The 20,626-nt window shown below is 37.1% G+C and overlaps 1 protein-coding gene across 1 annotated transcript; it reads right to left on the bottom strand.

Moving 5' to 3' along the window:
- Positions 1-2,003: 2,003 nt before the first annotated feature.
- On the bottom strand, positions 2,004-19,989 carry LOC136885963 (uncharacterized). The gene is made up of 2 exons (XM_068230928.1): positions 19,709-19,989; positions 2,004-6,194 (listed from the first exon to the last, which is right to left on the bottom strand). The coding sequence occupies exon 2, from the start codon at positions 6,111-6,113 to the stop codon at positions 3,453-3,455; it is 2,661 nt and encodes an 886-aa protein (XP_068087029.1). The 5' UTR covers positions 6,114-6,194; positions 19,709-19,989; the 3' UTR covers positions 2,004-3,452.
- Between the last annotated feature and the right edge of the window lie 637 nt (positions 19,990-20,626).

The following is a 20,626-nucleotide window of genomic DNA, read 5'->3' as shown; positions in this document are numbered from 1 at the left end:
ACTTACTGGAAAAGATACTGTGAGGGTAAGACACCACTAGCCCCCCTAGGGAAGGGGTTGACATGTAGAAATAAGCAAAAACAACCAATATCAGTGTTGAATCCATGGCTTTTGGGGTGATTGAGATGAATTGTGACACTCTGGATGCCATTTAAGTCCAACGTCCATCAGCATGGGGGATGAAAAGGGATGTCCAGAATGATCAATATTTGTGTTGAGTCCACAGTTTTTGGGGTCCTTAGCCTGATTGGTGACAGTCCCAGTGACAGTTGGAAAGTTGTGCAAGGCGTAAATACATACAGTTATAATGTACTTTTATTATTTGTTCGAAGGATCAGCTACTGCCCTGACAATCTGGGCTGCCACAAGTAGATAGTTTAATGCAAATTATAATCTCAAAGTAAAACTTCAAATTAAACACATAACAATAACTCTAAATTTACAAATTTACAAAATATGTATGCCAAACAAAGAATGAGCCAACAAGTTCAGCACATTGGCAACAGACCATGAAATATACCACGAAGAAAATGTATTGAGGGTGTTTCATGCATAAAGGATGGAACCCGTAGTGCCAGTTGTTGAGATGATGAAATTTGACCAGTACATCCAAATACTGGAAAGAAACGTTGTTGTTGTTGTTGTTGTTGAGCTGCAGAAGAGGTTTCCAGGTAGTGACAGAATTTATCAGAATGGCTCCTTGCCATACTTCAAAGGAATCAAACCTCCAATCCCTTGGAATTATTATTATTATTATTATTATTATTATTATTATTATTATTATTATTATTATTATTATTATTATTATTATTATTATTATTACATAGACTAAAGGGTTATCCAAGATTAGTGGATACAGAATTCTTTCATAGTTGTATTTAATGCATCAAACTCAATTTACTCTGATCTGAAAAGTAGATACAAATGTGGGTTGTTCTATACTGATACAGTCAGGAAAAAGAAATGTTCCTAAATGTTTGTAGGTCTTCTAGATATGTGAGGGCAATGTATGGCACCTGAGGAGAGATTCTCTTGAATGTTAGACTCAGAGCATAGCCAACCCATCTGAAGTACAGAGAATTTTGTCCTTATCTCTTCTTTCTGTGGCTCCTCCTACCCATACTAGCCAGTCATTATATTTATCCTAAATGTATGTTCCGTATTTCCTTCCTAGCTACCATTTTTGTCATGTATAATTGTACAATTTATTACCAAACATATGTGAATAAATGCTAATATTGAGCTCATTAAGCAATATTTTGAGCTTTTGTAAAGGGTAGGGAGGTAAAATTGTGGTTACAAACTCTAGCCTATACACTAGTACAGTAAGAGCGAGTCTGGCGAGTTCAGTGAACAGGACGTGCACAGACATCTCTCCATGCCTTGAATATAAGGCAAGCTTGTTAGTGAGCAGGTGTCTATAGAAGGACATTTTCCTGAGTTGTGTGCTGTTCTGTTTTCTGTATTAAATCATGAAGTTTATTTTGACTCAGGATGTGTTATACTACTGCACATTGTATGTTTATTTTACTTCATGTGATAACTAAGTTAGCTCATCAAGTCTAAATACGATTTCAATTAAGACTGTCGGGTGTAAAAGTTCTAGGTTGTACAACAATCCTTCAGCCTAAGAAATTATACAAGGCAAATCCACACACCCTAATAGAACTGAAACACAATATATATATATACCGGTATATATATCTTTTTTTATTCTTACAATTTTGCTTTATGTCACACTGACAGAGATAGGTCTATGACGACGATGGGATAGGAAAGGATTAGGAGTGGCAAAGAAGTGACCGTGGCCTTAATTAAGGTATAGCCCGGTGTTCAAATGGGAAACCACAGTAAACCATCTTCAGGACTGCTGACAGTGAGATTCGAACCCACTATCTCCCAAAGGCTAGCTCACAACTATGCGATCCTAACCGCACAGCCAACTCATTCAGTGAAACAGAATATCCATCAGAATTACAAGGAGAGATGTAAAGTTTTATTTATTTATTTATTTTTTAATTTATTTTTTTGCTAGGGGCTTTACGTTGCACCGACACAGATAGGTCTTATGGCGACGATGGGATAGGAAAGGTCTAGGAGTTGGAAGGAAGCGGCCGTGGCCTTAATTAAGGTACAGCCCCAGCACTTGCCTGGTGTGAAAATGGGAAACCACGGAAAACCATCTTCAGGGCTGCCGATAGTGGGATTCGAACCTACTATCTCCCGGATGCAAGCTCACAGCCGCGTGCCTCTACGCGCACGGCCAACTTGCCCGGTATGTAAAGTTTTAAAGAGGTGGCAAAAATGTGTGAATAATGAATGTGGGCAGTTTCAGCATCTCCTTCCGTAACATTGGAGTCAAAGTTCTCAAAAATAGTTCATGATACTATTGTGTGGTTGCATCACCACCTCTGAATCATGCTGAAACTTAGTCATAATGTAACTAACAGGAAAAGGAAACAGATGACGATGAAACTATCTGTATGTATGAGTACTGTAGTGGGCTTATGCAAGAAGAGTGAAAGGAGTGCGAACGACTGGCACAAGGGTCACGAAGGACGTGAAAATGAAAGACACCCTAGGCCTTGCAACCTAATACTGTCGGGGTCGGAAAAGAACAAGAGTGACCAAGGAAGGTCGGATAGGATAGATGGACACACAGACATTGAAAACCAAAAGGAAAATTGCACACATGGTTGTACAATCATTAGGTTTTTGAGACTCTAAGAAATAAGTGTTTATTCCCTTATATTTTCACAAGCTCTAGACATTTAGTATTATCACTCGCATTAGCACTACCTTTGTGATTATCTTTCATACTATATGGGTAAATCAACCATACAACTCACATGTTTGCTCATATAGTTCCGCAGGGAACACCTGAGTTAAAATACAATTGTATTTTAAGTTACCGGTATATACTTCAAAATGCATGTGCTTTAACTTCTCAGTTATTTACTTTCATGTTACATATTCATTTTCATGTCTGATTAATTAAAATAAGTAATAAATATTATTTTGCTGCTGAACTTGCCCCTAAATGTGAGGCAAATTCGTCACTTGTGACACTTCTTCAAAAACATATATTTCACTATTTTTATAATTCTTTTCATAAATTCAACTACCGTACTTTTAATTATTATCAATTTATCCGATACAACATTCAAACAAAAGTTTTTACGTATAGCTGTGTATTTTTTCCTGAAAGACAATTATTTCCTTAATGTGCCTGTCTTCCCTCGTAAACAACACAATATGATGTTCCTTTAACACCATCTTAGCTGAAAGGGTCATGATAATAATAATGATGAAAATGAAAAATAATTCTGGATTGTCCAGACTCTTAGTCACCCATAAAACAGTCTTGTTTGTCCAGATAAATAGAAGCTTCTTTGTGTAAGGCAAACATCTGGAAGTAATTTATAATTGGAGTCTCTAGAAGACTGCCAATTTTAGGCCTTTTCATATTTTATGATGCCATTTGGCAATCTTAAATTGCCTGAAGCTTCACCTAAACTTGTTGATTGATGATTAATTGAGCTGTGAAATGGCCTTCTCCTAAAATTATATTCTAACATGTTTTTATTACTGGAATCATTTGCAGATCCTTTCATCTCTTCCTGGCCACATGGCAGATCTTCATCAGTTTCCCTTGAGCTATTTTCTTCATTTTCTGAAGCACTTTCAGCCCTCAAGCCATTGTACAGATCCATTCCTTCCTCTACTCCAGTCATAAATCTTTCCAACAAATCAGAATCAGATGCAAAAGATTCCAGAATAATTGAACAGAAGTGACTGTACCTTTTTCCTTCAATCTTGTAATTTCTGTCAAATTCTTGCTGGTTAAAATCTTCCCCAGCTTCAGCTTTAGCCTTTTCTAGATCTTCCTGATATTTTCTTTCCATCTGAGATGCAAGGTCTTGTACATAATTGCACACTGAGCCTAAAATATCAAAGAAAGTCCGTGCTGGAGAGCATTCCAAAAGCTCAGAAATCTTCACTGCAACTTCAAATAGACGTTGATGTAAGCTCTTGTCAAAATTCTTCATTATCACATATATGTTTGCTGGTCCATAAATTGTTGCAATTGCTAGCATACTTCTTTGTCTTGAGCCAGTGTCTTGTTTGTTCTTATTCGACGTGTCTGTTGTTTCAGCTCGATTTTCAATTTTATGGTGTTCCCTTGAAGAATGTTTTCCATGTTGCAAATGCTTCATTATTTTCTCAAACTGTCTATGTGACATCTTTCCTTCAGCCAGATCACAGGAAACCTTAAGGAATAACTTACGTTTGGGTTCCTTTATTCTAAAATATTCCATAGGATCTATAGATAATGTTTTATTAATTTCCACATGACCTGCTTCTGTTAAATTCACATTACATTGAATTTCAAGAGAGTCCTTATTTGACTCTAAAATGTCTTTAAAGAAACCATCTTTAGAATAAGTACTTTTTACATCTGCAACAGTTTTGATATTTTGTTCCAAACTGGTCATATCTCCAGATAACTGATATCCTCTTTTCAGTTCCTTCATTCTTTTATTTCTCCACATATGTGGTATTTCATGACTGTTTTGAATGTCTTGGTATTTATATGAAATACTTTCTTTCAGATTGATTGATTTCATAATTTCCTTAAATTGTCCGTGGGAGAGATTTCCCTCTACTAAATTTTTGGAAGCTTCCACGAATACTGTACGTTGATCATTGGTGATTTCAAAGAATTTTGTAGGATCTATAATTAGCTTATGGCTAATTTCAACATGCCCTGATTCTGTAAATTTTACATTTTTTTCTGTTCTCCAAAATCCTTCATTCTGGTCTGAAACTTTCTTCATCCATTGTTCTCTTCTTTTACACATTCTCATTTTGCTCAGGAGACCTGACTTTTCTTGAATTGCATTTCCACTTTGCCATTCTTTGAATTTACTAAACTTTCGATGGTGTTTATGACTCTTTGATGTGCCCTGATATACTTCCATGATATTGTTTTGTGTTTCGGCAATAATTGTGCCAGCAGTTTTAATGTTAATTGCCGAATGAGCAAAGAAAAATGCAGATGTAGTGAACTGATATACATCTAAAGCTGTCAAAGACTTTTCTTTGTATTTCTCATGAAGCACAAAACCATTGTTCACCACTCCAAGACCAGTGATGGCAACTGAACACATGCTTAAAGCAGTTACTGTATGTTGATGAATCTTGTTCACCTGTTGCCCAGACTTGACCAATTTCTGGAGTGCATTCATTGCACTCGTTGACACTAACCCTACTGCGCTTCCACTAAGAGAAAGCCAACAGTTTCGAGATTCCTGGTTATCAAAACCTACACTCTGATTGTGTCTCAGTCTATCAATTAGGGTTGCAGAAGATCGTATTGCTCCATATATTCCTATAATTCCACTAGCCCATGCAGTCACTGTTAATAAATGTTCTGGTAATGGGTGAAACAGAGAAGTTACTGTAATGATAGAAGTTCCTATTGTTACTACATTGCTTGTTTGATCCACAATTGTTAGAAGCCTCTGTACAGCACCACAAGAAGGAGTTTGCCCAAATTCTAATATGACATTACCATTTATATCAGCCTTATATATACCCTCCTTGGGGTAACAGATATTACACTTTGGTAAAGGATTATTCAATAAATAATCATTCCAATTCACATAAACTCGTGCATTTGAATCAATGAATCTGACAGAGTCAGGGTGACCTACAATTTTTTTGGGAACCCTAAAAACTGGCACTGTTGCTATTAACAAATCTTCCTTCTTATGCACAGGTATTTCAGTACAAACAAATATAATTGACATCCATGTATCACCATCCTCATCTTCACTGTGAACATCTTCCCTAATTATAGAAGCACAAACATTACGTACGTTTTCTATCTGTTTTGGTTCATATCCAATAATGCCTTCATTGTCTACTAATGTAAGGCTCTTAGGTGGTCCAAACAAAGCATACGCTACTGTTTTTTCAAGATAATTCCTCTTAGACTTTTTGTACAAATCCCAGTCATCAGCACCAAAACGATACAAAAGATTTTGCTGCAAATTTTTTGCTATATCTTTCCATGTTGGTGGTTCATTTACAACTTCACTTTTTCCCATTTTGAGTTTTACGTGCAGTTTGTTGCCTCTTTGCTGATCATTCGATCACCATTATCATCTTCTCGCTGAAGTGAACAGTACCTGAAAATACAAAATAAAAATTAGAAATGAAAAGGCATGTCATAAACTCTGCAGTAAACTCAAGACAATCCACCATCAGAATGGTTGCCATAAACACTGCATAAAGTGGACTAAACGAAGGTGATATCACCCATAGAAGGAACATGACTGAATTACATGAGTATCAGCATTTCGAAACAATAATAATAATAATTATTATTATTATTATGTGGCCTCAGCTGCCATACACAGGTATTTTGATTATATGTCATTTAGACTGCCTGCATGTCATTATCAATATTCCATATTACCGGTACCGTACTCTTCTAAATGACAAAGAAATCAGAACTCTTTTTGAGCTTCCTGTTCTGAGTTTCACTACATGTAAGCACCAAACATATCACCAGAGATCCTTTACATTGCCAACATTGTACAAAGTGAAATGCCAAATGGACCTTTCTCTGCCGTTCAAAAATCCAACTAAAACTGCCAGGTTCAAATCAGAGATATTAGAACCTGGAAGTTTATACTCTACCACTCTGATGTAGGGTATTCCACACATGTAAGAAATAAAATTCGTGGATTCTGAGTAAAACTTTTCTCCTGGTAAAATAACTTTTATTAAATTTGGCCCTATAACACTGTAACATTTTTTCATGTATACAGGGGGCTTGGGAGAATGAAAAGTACAAATTTATTTTTCTGCTGAATACATATGGCATAAAAATAAAGTCCTATTTCAAAAATAAAAATGAAGTTGAAAATTTGATGTTAGTAGCTCAGTAGTATTTAACGATGAATGGCTTATGGCTTTGCTGACATATAACACAATATTTTGCAGTGTGAATATGTTTGCTTCTTGTATGTAAAACATTTTCATACAAGTTACGGATGCATACTACCTGAGACTTCAGTGCAGTGATGTACTTAGAACTGCTTCTTACACATTACACATGCAGAATTAAGTGCTGACACTGTAGTGAAGTGATTTGTACAGCTGCAGAGCAGTGATGTACTTAGAATTGCTTCTTACACATTACACATGCAGAATTAAGTCCTGATGCTGTAGTGAAGTGATTTGTACAGCTGCAGAGCAGTGATGTACTTAGAACTGCTTCTTACATATTACGCATGCATTTAAGGCTGTCGTCTCATAACAGTTCAGAACATACTGCTTAGTCAAGCCGCTTGCCTCCTTACTCCCAACCTTCCCATTCCAAAATTTTGCAACATTTTTGTAACACTATAATTTTGTCCAAAATCACCCAATACAAACCATGCTACTTTCCTTAGGATCTTGTCCAGTCCCCACTTCAAGTAGTCCTACTGAAGGTCCCATACTCTGGAACCATATTCTAGTTGGGGTCTTACCAGTGACTTACATGCCCTCTCCTGTACATCCTTGCAATAACCCCTAAAATACCCTCATAACCATATGAAGAGATCTTTAACCTTTATTTACAATCTCATTAATGTGATTACCCCCATGAAGATCTTTCCTTGTATTAACACCTAGGTACTTACAGTGGTCCCCAAGAGGAATCAACACAATAATTAAAACTGAGAGGAATTCTCCTCTTGGTAAGAGCTTGACTTTTCATCCCATTTACCGTCTGCTGTCCATCTCATAATTTTGGTGAGGTCTTTTTTGTAGTCGCTTACAATCCTGTAACTTATTACTCCATACAGTATGATATCATCTACGAAAATCCTTATCTGGAATTTCAGCTCTTTATTCACATCATTTATATAAGGGAACATAACAGTCCAATAATACTGCCTTGCAGAAACTCCTCTTAATCTTTACAGGATCAGATAATGCTTCACCTACTCTAATTCTCTGAGTTACAACCTCAACAATTGAGTCTTGAATGCCACTTGGAAAGTATGAATTGAAATATTGAAGCCAATCTTAAGGTGTTCCTTTATTATTGCTGGCAATGATTCATTCATTGTTATGTTACACCATTTTATCCTGAAATGTTTGAATTCAATGAGAAACATGTCAGATCGTTATTCTCAAAGTTTTCCATCTAGAATGCTGTCATTTTCTTCAGTGTGGCAATTTTGTCATTAGCACTGGATATTGCCTTCCATTTCCCTTGTTTGGATGTGCTGAATTTGTTCATTTTCAAAAAGAATTCTGCAAAGTAACATAATTTGCACTATCATTCCTGCTCATTCAAATAATCTACTGGTAAACTGTTTTCATCATTCAAAGGTGAAGAAACTTCCATTTGAAGCTCAAGTAAATGGAATAATGCTTTATCCTATGACAACCATCATGCTTCTATGCATGTATACTTCCTGTATCTTCACACAGTATTTTGAGCAGCCTACACTGCAAAGGTCATGCTTTTGCACCATCTATGCACACATCAATGCATTATCCTATGGTATCAAATTTTCAATGAAGAAGGCATTAAGCAGGAAAAAAAAAATCATTACCACTTGTAGAGGATGGAAGTGGCATGCAGAACAGAATATCTTCATGAAAAGAATCTGAAAATTCATACAGCACAAACTTCATTAACACAACTAATACAGCAACATCCCTGGATTCACCCAGTTGTAGTGAAATTTTGTTTGACTGATACGAGAAATTTTGGCATTTTTAACATTATTTGATAGATCCTGGATTCAGCTGTGCACAGTGTTATTTGATACAGGGACACTGGAGATCAACTTTTCAGTTTTTTTCATCTAACATGCACCTAACTACCTTCACTAATAATGGTTTTATAGAAGTTTTAGCAACAGTGTGAGGTTTACCAGCAAGAGTCAGGTCATGACTAACCAAATACGACGCTTTCAGTGCAGAGACCTTGAGAATCACTCAGGCTTCATAGATCACAGTTTGGGAAATGCTGGCCTTGTCCAAAAGCCCTTATTTTCATCAATGGTCTCCCATGACCTACCCTAAAAATTGCTTTGGATAGGTCAATATCAATACAGTCCATTTGACCTCCTGAATCTAAAATATATGCTATAACTTGCTGGAATCCTCACCGAGCAACAATGGCTTGAAACAGACCTCTGCATTCAAGAGGTTGTCCGACTCGTTGGCTGAACGGTCAGCGTACTGGCCTTCGGTTCAGAGGGTCCCGGGTTCAATTCCCGGCCGGGTCGGGGATTTTAATCTTCATTGGTTAATTCCAATGGCCCGGGGGCTGGGTGTTTGTGCTGCCCCCAATATCCCTGCAACTCACACACCTCACATAACACTGTCCTCCACCACAATAACACGCAGTTCCCTACACATGGCAAATGCCGCCCACCCTCATCGGAGGTTCTGCCTTACAAAGGCTGCACTCGGCTAGAAATAGCCACACGAAATTAAAAAAATTCGGGAGGTAGTGAGCTGGTCCACTGTTGCCTGTCCTGAGAATGGCTTTCTGTGGTTTTCCATTCTTCTAAGTAAAGTAAATACCTGGAAAGTTCCTTTTGTAGGCCATGGCTGCTTCCCTCTCACCCTTTTCTGCATCTCAAATCACCATAGCACATCTCCTGGCTTAAGAGAAGGCATCACCCACTAAGAGGCTCTCTGTACCCAATCAGGGTACTGCCTTCTAAAAACCAGTTAGAAATGTCTGCTAATGTGCCTAATATAATCAGGAAGAATGCTTACCTAGAACTGAAAAGGAATGCATGTCAAGTTGACTGGCCTGTAATTATACGCTTTATGTTTATCACCCTAGCAACTCTCTATTCATTTGGTATAGCTCCTTCATGCAAACAGCAATCGAATAAGTAGGTACTTTGGATATAGTACTGTATCCTAAGCCATTGCCTTTAGAATATCCCCAGAAATCTTATCATTTCCAGCTGCTTTTCTAGCTTTCAATTTTGTATCCTTTTGTAAATATCTTTATTATCGTAGGTTAATTTCAGTACTTCACTAGTATTAGTCACCTCCTCCACTTGGTCATAATGCTTATATCAAATTATCTTTACATACTGGTGACTAATTACTTTTAAATACTCTCTCTTTTTTTTAGTTTACTGAGTACATAATGGCTATAGCTGGAGTGAATGAAAATTTGATAAATGATGTGAGTTAAAACTGTACATAACAGGAAAAGATTATAATACTTCAGTTAATAAATAACTTTAGCTGAATCCTGGCATTGCTTCCACTTACTTGTGCCAGGCTCCTCACTTTCATCTACCTTCTCTGTCCTCTCTTGGTCAGTTCTTGTTTTTTCCTGACCCAGATGGTATTAGAGCATTCGAGGCCTAGGGAGTCTTTCATTTATGGCTCCTGTCTTCCTTTGGCTGATACCTTCATTTTTCCAAAGTGCCAGGTCCCTTCCATTTTTTCCCCCTCTGATTAGTGTTAATAGAGGATGGTTGCCTAGTTGTACTAACAATAATCTCCACCATCACCACTTAATAAATATTCACTCACCCACTCACTCCATAGGCTTCTGAGTGACGTGAAGTTCCCATGTCGATCTCACAATCCTCTTCCATCCTTTTCAATCTTGAGCCTGCTCTTCCCAGTTGTCAATTGGGAGGGTCCGGCATACCTTGTTGATCTCCTTCTTCTAGGTGCTTTGGGTCTTCCTGAAGGTCCTTTCCCATTAAGAGATCCCTTGTATAGATCTACTGGTGCTCTGTTATCCTGCATCCTCAGTACATGTCCAGCCCAGCGCAGTCTGTTGGATTCTATCACACCCATTATAGTGTGTTGTTGAGAGAGGGTGTAAATATCATAATTAGATCTTTTCTGCCAGCTTTGAGATATAGGATCAAACCATGGGCCAAATATTTTTCTATAAACTTCTCAAAGACTTGCAACTGCTGCTGCTCTTTCTTGGTTATACTCCATGTCTCGGAACCATACAGAAGTACTGGTCGAATGATTGTATTGTAGATAATCATTTTTGCATTCCTTATTAAAACCTTGAAGCCTAATATAGGGCTCTTAGAGTAAAATGCCTTATTTGCATTCTTTATCATAGCTTGGTGTTCCTGTTGCTTTTGGTTTTGCTCATCAATTAATACACCAAGGAATTTAAACTCCTCTACTCTGAGTCATGCTAAAATGGCATGTTCATAAAAATGATGTTTCCCATATTGCAATGGGCTTGTATCGGCCTCACCTCGATTGAGTTAAGTGTTTCCATGATTGCACCAGAGAGGGAAGCTCCCTTGGTCATGAGCACGGAAGATCATTCTTTCGGCGAGACATTTGTTTTATCTCTTTGGAGCAAATCTTTGCATTGTTATGTGTGTGGAATATAAACATGGACCCCACGCAGATTGGAGTGGCGTTTTTATGCCATAAATGGGTTTTTAATAAATTTAAACTTGACCCATACTACCATCCTTCTTGTTATTTTGATTATTGATATTACAGGTATCGTAATCCTTGTATTAATATTATTTCTACGGTTCTGTTTTGCCATTCTCTTCTTTTAATGATGGCTCATTGATATGCATCCTTCTGCTCTATAGCGAGAATCGGCTATGTGTCTGTTGTTGACGTGATTGTGATGTGTTCATAGCTGGGTCTCTGATTGATTTTATTTACGTGCACTACATTGTAAAGTATTTTGCCATCGAATGAATATGCGCCCTGCGTGTCGACGCGGAGATCCATTCGTGTCGTACAAAGTGCATAAGCTGATGGGTTTATGCGTGACCACTGGGTCCCTATTATCCTACTGCTAATTGTCTGTGCCATTCACGCTATCTCTGACATGTGAGACCTTTGTTTGTGACCATGAGAGTCATACCATATGAGTTGGTGTTCATCTCATTAACTGGAGCAATTGCTCATATTGTTTGCTGATACCGGCAATGTCTGAATGTTAGAGTGCATGTTGGTGAGTGGGAGGAGAGAAAGGATGATGTATCAGTCAGCTCAATTTATATTTTTCACCTTGTTTCTGAGCCTCATGCTTGTTGCTGGTACGGTGATATTTATTTTGCCTTGGTCCCTGTACTGGCCGCTTGCTTGCCCATGAGGCCGCCATGTTTGTTTTCTTATATTAGGCTATGCACATGCCCTGTTTTTTTCTTTGAGTTTTGATCATTGTTTCTTTGGTCCAGAGATGTTTCTCTCTGTGCTATGCTGTAATCTTTCACATTTTATTTTACCTTCTCTGGGGGAATTTTTTTCTTTTTCTTTTCTTCTTCTTGCTGCGGGGGAACTTTTGATCTGTGGTAACTGTTGAGACAATGTGGAAGTAAAATAGACGTGTATGTTATGAATTTTATTAATCTCGTGGAAAGAATGACCAAGTTGTTCCGTGTGGATTGTATTCACTTTACCACATAATGTAGCGAGATTGCAATTGAGACGGTGAGCCCATCATATGAATAATTTAAGCTTGGTGTTTGAAAACCTGTACTCAACCATAAATGTTAGGACTTCAGTTGGATGAACTCTGCACATGTATGTATCCTTTCTTTTAATTGCTGGCTTCATTTCATGTTTTTTTAAAATTTTATTATCTCAATAAACCCTCATTTAAATTTAGTTTGAAATTATTGCTAGTAGCCTTTGTCTCTTTCCTGTTCTGCACTGAAATGAGGGTCATTTCCAGTTCAGGGATGTGTCATTGGCCTTTTCTAGTCACGATCTACGCCTTACAATCTCCCGATGTGTGTGTATATGCTGGAGTATTTGTTCTTAGTAAGGGAGGGGTGCGGCTCAACTCTTTTAAATATATATTTCCCAATCTTCAAAGGCAATCTGTCACCCACCTCATGATTCCGTCTCTGTACAACCATGTAATGTGTCTTTTTATCATTTACCCGTAAGCCAATCTTCGCTACCATTTCCTCTAGTTTCACAAATAACTGCCTAATTTCTAATTCATTGCGGCCGATAAGAACAATATCATCCTCATATACAAGAACTTTATGTTGTCTCCCCAATATAATGCCAGCAGGTACAAGAGTTAATTTCCTGTTAATCTTCTTCAGTGTAATATTGAATAGAAGAGGAGATAGTATATCCCCTTTTCTCAGACCAGTTTTATTCTGGAAGAAACTTGATTTTCTGCTCTTGAGCAAAACACAGCTAACATTACCATCCATACATAGTTTGCACATGTTAATTAATTTTTTGGGAAAGCCAAACTCCGTCATGATGTTCCACAGCCCTTCTCTATGGACTGAACCATATGCCTTGAAGAAATCTATAAAGAGATAATGAACCGACTCCTTGTGTTCCCAAACCTTATCATTAATAGTCTTAATTGCAAATATGTTGTCTGTAGAGGATCTGTTACTACACTGTTCTAATAGTCCCCAATAACATTTTCAGCAAATGGTTTTAAATGCTGTAAAAGAATATAAGACAGAATTTTGTAGGCCGTGTTTACAAGAGATATACTATTGATAATTTTGAAGTTCTTCCTTACCCCCTCCTTTGTGAAATGGGACGATAAGTGATTCCTGCCATTCTTTTGGAATAACTTCCTCGTGCCATATCCTTAGAATGATCTTATAGATGTATTTATGTAATCTTCCTCCACTATATTTAATAAGCTCAGCATGAATGTTGTCACTACCTGAAGATTTGTTGTTTTTAAACATATAATAATTTGTAATACCTCTTGATATGATGGCTTTGATATTTGTTCTTCTGATGGGGAACTAGATGGTTTACCAATACAGGTTTCCGGATCATCACAATTCAGCAAGGAATCAAAGTATTGCTTACAGTAATTTAATAATTTGTCGTGATCAGCAGTTAAATTTCCACACTGGCCTCTCTCATAATACTCAATCTTGGTTGCAATTCTTTTTAATTGTGTTGACAGTTCCAAACATCTTGCGGATGTTCCTGTTTCTGTAGTCATCTTGGATTGATTCTATTTGTTGTCTCAGGTAGACTTTTTTCTTTCTACAAATTAATTTACTACATTCTTTCTATTTTTCTCTGTATAGTTCCTCAACATGTATATTCTTATTACAATGAAACCATATTGCCACTTCATTAACTGCATCTTGACATGCCTCATCGAACCATTTCTTTTTCTTACTAACACCTTTTGGTATTACTTTCATTGCTACTGTTGTCATGATTTGTTTTGCGTTATTTCACATTCGTTCACAAACTTCGTCATTTGTTTCATCAATGTCTTCTGCCGGATCTTCTCCCAGAATATCAAATCTGTGTAAATTCCACATTATATCACTTAACAAATAACTGTTACAAAATAATTTTTTTCTTTTTTTTTCCTTTTTGGGTCTCACATGAACAATTTGTAAGTCATTTTTGCTTGCAAATTTCTAACACTTTTAGGACATAGCAAGTTTATCATTAACTGAACAGTGACTTCTCTTTAGTTCCTGTATTGACATTATGAGTTTTCCATCACTGAGTTCTCAATCTACTTATACTTTATGTGGCAATACAAACATTATTGAAATTATAAACAATGCTCTCAACATTAAGATACACCAATATAAGGTGACAATGGCAACACGTATCTAACTGGAACTTCAAAATGTGCACCCTCATGTCTCACATATTATTCTTAATGGTCCTGTAGATTGTTGAATATGTTGATGAAAATAGGTTGCCTCAAGGATGCAAGAAATCTTCTATTGTAACTCAGGTCTATTCCTAGATGGGTCATCTGACCTGAAAATGGATTCTTTCAGCATGCCCCAAATTACGAGAGAAGATACGGTCATTTTTTGTGTCCTTGTGACAATATGTGTTCATCAACATGTTCTAAAATAAAAAATCTACAGGACCATTACGAATAATGCATGAGACGCGAGGGTGCATATTTTTAACACACAGATTCATATGCGTTGATGTTGTCACCTTGCATGTTATGATGACGTATCTTGAGACTGCCCACCTGCTGACCATGATTGTTAAGGCTTCGAGTCTATATGGTCTGACACCATGGTTAGCTGGTTCGAGTCCCGTTGGTGGGAAAAAAGAATTCCCCATCATAATATTGGCCAGCAGGGTAGGATAGGTGGTGGTATATAATTTCTAATCACTAGATTGCGTGCCAAAAGTCTGGATTCAATTCCAAACCTCTCTGCAGTGTTCAAATGGAGTGAGGTCATATGATGCTCTGTCAGATGGAGACGTTAAAACTTCAGCAGACCACTTCATGTTATTCATCATTAGTAGGCTATGTGCCAATTTTGAGTTTCACTTTCTACCTTCCTCATTATCATCATCCCACATCGAGACATGCAGGTCATGCGCAGAAAGGCTTGCACTGTGGACTCTGCTTGGACACTGTGTCTAGTCTTTACTATTGACTTTGGTGATGGAATCTCAATGGACTTCTAGAAAATACCCTCTGACGTATTCACTGATGAGCAAAAAAGAAAATACAACATCTCAAGATATTTGAGAAACTGAATTATACCTAATATAATATTTAACATTTTTCATCATCTCCCATGAAACTTTTTACAACATAAATCTTAGGAAATGTTCTCAAAGATTGCCAAATGGAATGAATTCAACAATAAGCCATCCCAAAAGTACAGTGTTATGCTGCTGAAAATGACTGCCTATCATAAGCATTCAAATCTTTATTTCCATACCCTAATTGTTACTTCCATGTGTGAGGGAGGGAATTTTCTGACCTTCTCTTCAGTGTTAAACAGCACTTATGGCAGTGAAAATACCATTAAGTTCAGAGGATTTCACTGGGGCTGTAGAATTGGTAGAGGATGGACACAGCTTGCATTATGTGGCTGAGCTGTTACATTGTGCTCCTTCAGCAACTTCACGTGCCATGCAAAGATATCAGGAACTGAACTCATACTCTCGCAGACCAGTATCTGGTAGGAGCAAGTCAGCATCTGTAAGGGATGACCATTTCTTGTGCCTTCAAATTCTACATGGCTGGCACAGTAATGTGGTTGGCTTGAACCGGTACAAGATGTGATGAATGAATAGTGAGGAGGATGTTACATGATGCTGAACTCTACTCCAGAAGACCTGCTACTGGCCCAGATCTGATGAGTCAACATCAACAGAGCTTATGTTTAGCAAGAGATCATCAGAAGTGGGTTGAATGAATAGTGGGGAACAGTTCTCTTCACGGATGAATCTCAGTTCCGCCTCACATCCACAGATGGACAAGAAAGGGTATGGAGGTGATTTGAAGAAAGGTATTCTCCATGCAACCTTTCTTCATGGGTAGTTTTCAATAGCAGTTCTGTAATAGTTTTGGCAGGCAGCTCCTTGGCTGCCCAAACAGACTTCATCTTTGTGGAGGATGAATCTATTATGGTCCGTCACCACATTGAAGAAATCCTGGAAGAACATGTTCTTCATTTTGCACCATTCATTTGCGAAGATTTCCTACTAATGCAGGACAATGTGCGCCCTCATGTGGTTGTACCTCAGTACCTCAACAAAGTAGGGATATTAATCCACTTGAACATCTATGGGACATTTTGGGAAGAAAAGTGCATAGTCACAGTCCAGAGACTATGCAGGAGCAGCCGAAAGTCCTGTAAGAAGAATGAGTGCTAAGTCGTCAAGAGGACATTGCAGCACATATCAGGAGTATGTCTCAAAGGCTTGAAGCTGTGATTTGTGCTAGATGTGGCAAAACATACTTCTGAAAGTTTTTGTGATGGTGCAGAAGTGCAGTGCAATAATAACCGTAACATTGTTGCTATTTGCTTTACGTTGCACCGACACAGATAGGTCTTATGGCGATGATGGGACAGGAAAGGCCTAGGAATCGGAAGGAAGCGGCCATGGCCTTAATTAAGGTACAGCCTGGTGTGAAACCACAGAAAACTATCTTCAGGGCTACTGGGGTTTGAACCCACCATCTCCCGGATGCGAGCTCACAGCTGTACGCCCCTAACCGCACAGCCAACTCGCCCGGTAACCATAGCATTTGAATGAAAGGAAATGAAAATGAACTGTCCTTAAACAATGTTAAATTTTGGTACAAATAAGTGTGAATTCAACAAACAAAATATTAATCTCTATGAATAAATTGCTGTAAACTCTCATTTCTCCCAATGAAAATTGCTCTGGATATCTCATTAGTAGTGAGTTAAATGACAATCATAAAGATAACAGCACACACAAGTTAGTCATTGATTTTAACCCCTTCTTGACCATTGGGACTTACAAGTCCCGCCCTTATAAAAGTGCATTCACATTTTATTGGCAGAGTTTGGATGGCACTTGACTATTGGGACTTGCTAGTCCCACTTCTGAACAGGAAGCAGTATAGTTGTAGTGTTATTACTGGTCAACTGATGGCAGCTAAATGGTTATATATCAGCTGTGGTATCTAGGCAACCATAGAGAAAAGTGTAATCAGTTTTCAAATTATTTATTGCCTTGTGTGACAGTATAAATAAACTTATGAGATTATATTTATGAAGCATGCATATTTGGGAAAATATTTCTATTACTGCACAAGGCTTCTGAAATGTAATATCGTAAATATTCACATATTTCTAAAAGGGACTTGCATGTCCCGATGGGCAGCTAGTGACACCCGTGTCGTGAATGTTTTGTTCCATGCCTTAGTGTTGTTGGAGGGCGATACGAATTATGCATGTTGTGTTAGTTAGAATTCAAGTGAAATGTTGAAAATGTTTAGGCCTAAGACAAAAAGATTAAGTGAAGATGAACTTATTTCTGTCTTCTATGAAGATATTCCAGTGGATGAAGGAAACTTACCGATTTGGAAGACATTGACAAAGAAGAAACAGCTGATAATTTTACCAGTGTATTTGATGCAGAATTGGAAGATGCTGACTGTAAGTATTTATTTTCCCATCAATGGCCTAACACTAATACAAAGACAAATAATACAAATGGAAATAAATAAAAATATAAGTTACAATGATATTTGAATGGTATTTTGCTCGAATATTATTTTTATTACTTTTATGGGGTTATGTTAATCACTGACAATGTTACAGAACAGATACTAGTATGTATTTATTTATTTATTTATTTATTTATTTATTTATTTATTTATTTATTTATTTATTTATTTATTTATTTATTTATTTATTTATTTATTTATTTATTTATTTATTTTCGCTATTAGTTATGTCAATACACAAATACACAATGATTCCAAATAGTTCTATTCCTGAGTAGGGCTACTCTTTATTTGTAGTGTTAAGCCTAATAATTATAACATAGCAACTAGAATGGTTTGGAGGCTGTTATAAATAGCATATTTGTTTCATTTTTAGGTGTTAATCCTGAAAATGGTGATGACTGTGATGTACTGTGCAATGTTTTTGAAGCAAATGCTGAAGATGGTCCATCAATTGAAAATAAGACTGCAAGAAAGAAAGCTAAACTTCCTGAGTCCAACAGAGGATGGAGAAAAAAGCCCTCTTCGATGGTGATACCTGTATATGAACATCATGAGTTGTGCAAAGAACAAGAAATGATGGCTCTAAAATAGCGGTAAAGTGCCCCATTGTAGTAAAAGACTACAATGCAGATATGGGAGGTGTTGACAAAGCTGATCATCTGCGTGCCCTGTACTGTGTTGATAGAAAGTCAAGAAAGTGGTGGCAAGGGTGGTTTTGGGGAATATTTGACTTAATTCTTGTCAATGCCTTCATCATACCTAATCAGATGTAGCCAAAGTTAGCAGTCCTGCAATTCAGAAGAGCTGTTGCCCAAGGACTGGTGACAAAAAGAATGTAGGAAGGAAGAGATCCAGCCAAAGACCCATGCCAACTGATGCACCCCAAACTAAAAGAGGAAAAGGTGCCTATTCAGTGTCCATGATGTAAGACTAGGAAATAGGGGGTGTCATTGGCCTGCATTTTCACTGAATAGAGGAAGATGTGAAGTGTACAGCCTACAGAAAGTTGAGTCTAGGCCTTACTCAATTTGTAAGTTTTGTAAAGTTCATTTGTGCTGCAATGACAGGTAAAACTGCTTTGTCCTGTACCATGAAGCAGAAATAAGTTAATAGTGACAGTGCATACTTGTATTTTTCAGTTGTAAATGTGTCCTGTACCTTGATGTAGTCGTAAGTTAGAATGCACAAATTTTTACAGGAAGCTTATTTCAAATTTTGTATTTTTCAGTTGTAAATATTAGTTAAATAGTTACTTTATACTTAGTTAATAATTCGTCACAAATCATGTGCTTCCTATTTAAATAATAATTGTAAATAATTAATGTAGATCTTGTCTCAACATATACGTCTAAGTTGTGGTCAGTACTGGGTTTTGTGACTGTATACTGCCCAACGGGACTTCTGAGTCCCATTCTTCTTCTGTTATCATGTATTTATCTTTTTTGTAAAATGCTATGTAGTATGTTTCATTTAGAGTGTATTAACCTTAAATTTAACAATATTCAACAAAAAATATTTTTTTAATATATATAGTGGTCAAGAAAGGGTTAATAAACACTTTCTTTGCAAAATCTGAAGTGTTGCATTCTGTTTTGCTTGTCGCTGTATATTCAGTCAGAGAAAATAGAGTTGAACTGAAACTTAAACATTTGTTGGGGTATGTGTTGTCAATCAAATGTAGAACAACTAGAACAATGGAATTGTGTTTGACAATGTGATCATTACCTTGGAGCACACGATTGATGATTCCATGTCACCCAAAACTGAAGCCGACAGATCCAAATTTGAATTGGTATAAATTCTGCCTCTAGGTTGGAGTATCGGTGCTTCTTTAACAGTACATTTCAATAGTAATAAATTGTCACTTCCTCATCGACTACTTTCATAATGTTACTCAGGTCACGAATTCCTTGTATTCCCTTCAGTCATCAGACAGGAGCCCAGCATCAGACAGTAGTCTGATCAGTACACATGCGAGTCTTCAGTAAGTGCCCAGAAATGCTTACGGAGAACTAGAAACAAGACAGAATGTTTAAGACACACACAGCCCACACTGTGAGATGAGGATATATAATGCAAGGGAAGATGTGACAGGAGGAATAGGAGCAGATGTCAGAACATGTGGATAATTTTCAACGGCATTACCTAAAACTCTGAGATGATGATGATGATGATTATTATTATTATTATTATTATTATTATTATTATTATTATTATTATTATTATTATTATTATTATTATTATTATTATTATTATTATTAGATGCAAAAAAGACCAGAAAACTGATCACGCAAAGCTCACTTAGAAGTTGTGCATTTCCTTCTTTGCCAGGCAGCCTTCAATTTTTCTCTCATCATGGTTCTTCGTTCTTCTGTCCACTTAGCTCCTGTCTTCTTCTTGTGGTTTCTCTCTGACTTTACTTCCCACTTTTTGATTTTCGTTCTGTAGCAGGTTCAGTCAGCGATCTCAGCCACTTTGATTCCTGATTTTTCCAGGTATTATTATTATTATTATTATTATTATTATTATTATTAGGTCTATTATTGCACCCGCTCATGTAGCGGTCAGTGCCAAGTTATCCCGGTTGCTCTCTATTTATTCTCAGTGTATCCAATTCCGCTCATAAAATCTGTGATTTTATAT

The sequence above is a fragment of the Anabrus simplex genome, chromosome 1, assembly GCF_040414725.1.
Source record: "Anabrus simplex isolate iqAnaSimp1 chromosome 1, ASM4041472v1, whole genome shotgun sequence".
NCBI classification, from domain to species: Eukaryota; Metazoa; Arthropoda; class Insecta; order Orthoptera; family Tettigoniidae; genus Anabrus; species Anabrus simplex.
This window is presented reverse-complemented; position numbering and strand designations above follow the sequence as displayed.